At 43.2% G+C, this 4971-nt stretch overlaps 1 protein-coding gene across 1 annotated transcript; it reads right to left on the bottom strand.

Moving 5' to 3' along the window:
- Window positions 1–1813: 1813 nt before the first annotated feature.
- On the bottom strand, window positions 1814–4492 carry LOC113021703 (PAK4-inhibitor inka2-like). Its single transcript, XM_026166413.2, has 3 exons — window positions 4281–4492; window positions 4121–4154; window positions 1814–2911 (listed from the first exon to the last, which is right to left on the bottom strand). The coding sequence occupies exons 2-3, from the start codon at window positions 4136–4138 to the stop codon at window positions 1931–1933; spliced, it is 999 nt and encodes a 332-aa protein (XP_026022198.2). The 5' UTR covers window positions 4139–4154; window positions 4281–4492; the 3' UTR covers window positions 1814–1930.
- Window positions 4493–4971: the final 479 nt, after the last annotated feature.

The raw sequence follows: 4971 nt of genomic DNA, 5'->3' as shown, positions 1-4971 counted from the left end.
TAAAATTCCCAGCTAAACTTTTAATTAGCAGGAAATATGTTTTGTGTCCACTCTGTTAGACTGGGCCACCCTGTAAGCGTGCGATGCTTCAACAGATCTGCCTCAGATCATCTCATGTGCCAAGTTCATGAATGTTGTTTACGACAACTGTTAGTAACAGAGTTGAACTTGCTCTAAGCAGAATGTGGGTGGCAGCCATTCTGTTGAAACTGGAGTCATTTTAAAAGGACCTTCTACTCCTTAAGCAACCTCACATCTGTGCCCAGTGAACGTACTCCTCTAAAGCCTTTACGTGCTTTCAGAAGGAGGCAGTGGAATCAGCTGGATGGGTAATGACACATAGTTCTTAGCTACATCGGTAAAGATCGGTAAAGATCCTACACTAATACAGAGAAAACCCCAACATTTAAACGACCCCCTATGAACAAGCCCTTAGCAACAGCGGGAAAGAAAAACTCTCTGTTTAACAGGAAGAAACGTGTGAAAGAATCAGGCTCGGGCAGCCATCTGCTGAAACTGGTTCTGGCCTGTAAATAGCTATAAAAGATGCTCCTGCTTTCACATCTACTGCATGTAGTGGGATATGTTCAGTAGGCAAAATGCCATTGAGGTGATTAATGTGTTGGATTCATTGTTTCTTGTGTCCTTTTCTCTCATTCCCACTGGAAACTAACATGCGCCTTAAATATAATGAGCTCAAGGAAGAACCAGAGAAAAAGAGCACACCCAGACGATTTGCTGAGATTCTCTTCACAAAGACGCTCTGTTTAGCTGCCTTTTAGAAACTATCATGTGAATATTGTAACTGCTTCATGATAAGAGCTCATTTTATCCCCAGTGAGTGCTCAGCAGTAAGCCCTCAGTGACATTCCATCAGGAGACCTTGATAAACAGGCCAAGACAAACAGCGCCCAGTTAGAGCCATCTTTCTCTCCTCTCCTCCCCTGTCCTTGATATCAGGCATGATTGGTGAGTCTGGCTGCAGCAGAGAGCATGGGAAATCCCATTGGGGGAAAATTCTTTATCTTTATATGGTCTGGTGTAGTTTCTCCTCTGAATTGATGAGCAAAGTGAATTTGTAAAGGCAAAGGTGAAGTGATTGTTAGCTTATCTTGGTGCATATGCCACTCAGCATTTTTCTCCCTTTGCTTGGTGAGCACAAGATTAAGTATACCATTAAGTAAAGTGTGTGGATGAGTTGGTACCACCTGTAAGGCTGGACCACAGTAAGAGCAGAGCCCAGGTTAAATGAGGCAGGGAGCTATTAGCGAGACGTTCTTCATAAAGCAAAGAGAATAAATGTGTGCACCATCTGCAGCCAGCTGCTTCGCCTCCTCTCACCTTTTACTGCAGACACATGGGGAATTACCTCATTGGGAACACAGCACTCTGTTGATACAGCCTCTGATTCTGGCCTGTAAATAGCTTTGTTGTCCTGGTTAAAGCCTCTCTAATGGATTCAACTTTTTGTTGAGTAAGAACATGAGTCCCATGGTATCTAACAAAGTACTGGAATGACTATAGCTCTGCGCTTCCTACACGCTATCAATTTATCTTTTTTTTTTATTATACCCCAGTTACACTGAACCATCCATCTACAACCACCATCTCATGTGCCCATTTCTAATGAAAATAAATGAAACCACATTCATTTGCTTTATAGGAGAGGACGCTTAAAGCGTCCTTTAACCGACCAGACTGTGGAGATTTATTATCAGTGTAAGGAAACTGAGATAATGATGGCAGAATGTGTTCCAAATGTCTCTGGGAATTTAAAATAACCAATGAAAGGTATACATAAGAGCAGGTAGAGTTTGGGTTTTTATAACTTCTTTATTTTCAGCATATTAAAAATGGGAAACAGTCATATAAAAATAAAGTGACTCTGAGGATTGTTCAGTCTGTAAATGGCTCCACACGAAAATGGATGTCAGATGTAGCTGATAATATTTTTGCAGATTATAGGCTGCCGGCTGCCTGACTTCATGAGAGCTGCAAAGCGGTAGAAGTCCGCATCAAGCTCATTAATGCACGCGTGCGACTGGTGGAAAAACGGAACTTTGGACTGTGCTGCCACAACCGGACAGGACAGACGTTTTGCAGCATTGTCAGTTCTGTTAATCTGAGATTCAGTGGATCTCATCCTCACTTTGTCCTCCACACTCTTAGACAGTCCAACTAGTTTCCTCCTCATATTGACGAAGAAGGCTTTTCCCAGCCTAGGCCTTGAAGTTGGCTTCAGGTTGGTAGGCTCTGGACATTCTGGCAAGTCCATCCAGTTCTGTATGAGATCTGCAAAGCTGTTGTCACCTAAAACCAGAGGTTGGCGGTTGCGCCCTCTGGTCAATAAAGAGTTTGTCCAGTCCTCTGGGTCACTGGCCTCAAATGATGTCCATGTCTCCAGACAAACGTCGGAGGTGGATTTGGGGCGAATACGTCCGCTTGGCAATCTTTGTGTGCGCATGCAGGCTGAAGATGACACCCGCACATTCCTGGTCCTCCTCAGATATACTCCATCATCCTGCCACGAGGCCTCGGAGTAGCCTGAATCAAACTCCAGACTCTTGTGACTGCTGGGAGAGGCCGTGCTCAGCCTGAACCCAAACCGGCTGCTGGAGTCGTCCTCATCCTCTTCCAGAGGACTCGCCAGGCAGCAGGCAGAGTCGTAGGTACTGGCTGTGCTGGCATCAGACATCCGCAGGCGTGCGCGTTGCTCCCGTTGCAAAGCTCGCTGCTGACAAGCGCGTGCCAGTGCCGAGTGTTGGACTAAGGCTGGGAGTTGAGCGCTGATGGGAGCAAGGGGGCGCCTGGCTGCAGGGCAGCTTTTCCAAGGTTGTTTTAAATCTTGCAGTGACCTCATCATATACTGCATCTGCTCCCGTAGGCAGTCACCGGAGTCACTTAGGCAAAGCTGCAAAGAAAAGACAAAGAGTGTTAAGAAGTTGGCAATAAGTCATATGATATGGAGTATGAATAAAGCTAACAAAAGAAGATGACTGATAATCATTAATCCTTTTTAAATGGAGTGCTGGGTAAAGGTAGGAACAGGGACTACTTTTGGGACATGTTCAAACTTGCTTGGAGTACATTTCAGCCTATGAAAGAACATCTTTTCCTATTGTAATCTTTAAGGTCAGCTGACCTGCTGTTCAAAGAGTGCAGTTCTTCAAGAAGCCAATTTCAAAAACAAAGGCTATATGTTTGTCCGTTAATTCACTGAACCACACCAACAACTAGAGTGAACGCCCTAATTTCATTGACTCAGAAATGATTCAACTGACAACCCAGACAAATGTTATTCCAGAGAGAGAAAAAGACGTCCTGCCCAAAGTGAAGCGACCTGCACACAAAAAGGTGATTTCGGCTTAGCTACAGGGGTCCTGTCTCTTTAAGGGTGCAACATGCCTGCATATTAATTTTACCAGGGTAATACTCTTGCTTCCTCTCTGACTCAAGGAGCGGATTGGTCAGAATCAGCCAGTGGACACTGGTGGCTCACTCAAACTTAAACAAGAGGTGATGGAGTAGCAAAAAAGGAAAAGTGGGGTCTCCTTTTTTTAAACCCACTTTAATTCATAATCCTATGAAAGGATAAGCAGTACAGGAGGAAACCTGACACAGTCCAATACCCGCCACCACAACTGCAAGGTAATTGCAGGATTCTTGTCAATACAGTAACCTCTGAACCTCTATGACCTCTCATCTCCTAGTCTACTGCAGAATTTGACCCTGTTGCAAGACCTTCTGCCCCCATTTTGCTTTTTATCATAACTCTGCAAGCTGCTGCACAAAACGTAAGGAAGTAAGGAACGTGCACAGGAGGATTATCAGCAGGTAGCCTATATGAAGTATCGGACAACATGTTCTATCACGGAAATCAAGCAACGTCCCAGTTGATGAAAACAGTGAATGTCTGGTAAACAGTTAAACTTCACCTTGTTTTTATGTGAGGACAGAATGAACTCTTATCATTGTTAGGGGAAACCAATGCTATGTGCAAAACCCACGATTTAACATGTTCCACGCGTGGAAAGACTGACTCTACTAGCCTATTCAGAATATACTACAATGGTTTCGGGGTTTACACTTTTATAATAAAATTAATATAAAGCAAACTTACCATCTCTTTTCCTTTCATCTGTAAAACTTTATATCTGCAAGAAAGAAAATGATGGAGTGGATTTAATGCAGCGCCCCACAGACATGAAACCCCTCATAACTAATAAATAACACTTCATGAAAGTATATAATAACAAGAGTTTAGGCTACACAGCGCTTACCTTGAACGTGACAGCTTCGTCCCATTAAGAGAAAATTGTCCCGATTCGTTCAAAGCAGTCGCGGGATTTAGTGTCCCCAGTAAGGAGTCAGCCCTTTCGGCTCCAGTCGCTTGATATGCTGAGTGAAAATTTCAGCCCCCTTGGCCTCCTTTTACAGCTCCGCGCTCTGCAGCCAGTTACAACCACTCGTGTCTGAATGAGCCAATCAGGGCGCAGGATGCCCGCAGAGCTCATTTGCAAAACAGCAGGAGAGAAAAAAAAGATACTTCTGTAGAATAGCACCCCCACAACTCAATTCAGATTTTTTTAAACATACCCTTCATCATAAAACACCGTTGTCGTGTAATGTTTGAACGCAAAGACCTGGGAAGATTTAACCCAGACCTAGAGATTACTTTAGTGGGCCTGTAGCATTTATAAATGATGTTATGAGATTATGAGAGATATGAAAAGTCTTTCTTTCTATCGCTCCCAGAAATAATAATAATAATTCAGCTTTTACTTCATTTTAATTCACTTATTTTGTTGAAAATGCGATCATAAAATCGCTTTCTGGCTTCAGAAAAACAAACTAAACAAAACTGCAAATAGTAGAAGTTTTAAGAAGCTTCTGTTTTTTTTGTCAGAGCAAACCCCTAACTTATCAGATGGTAAAAAAAAACTTTCTTTCTTTTTGACTGCGACTGACTGA

Source organism: Astatotilapia calliptera, chromosome 5 (genome assembly GCF_964374335.1).
Source record: "Astatotilapia calliptera chromosome 5, fAstCal68.1, whole genome shotgun sequence".
In the NCBI taxonomy this organism is placed as follows: Eukaryota; Metazoa; Chordata; class Actinopteri; order Cichliformes; family Cichlidae; genus Astatotilapia; species Astatotilapia calliptera.
Note: the sequence above shows the minus strand (reverse complement) of the source record. Positions and strands in the feature narration are given on the sequence as shown.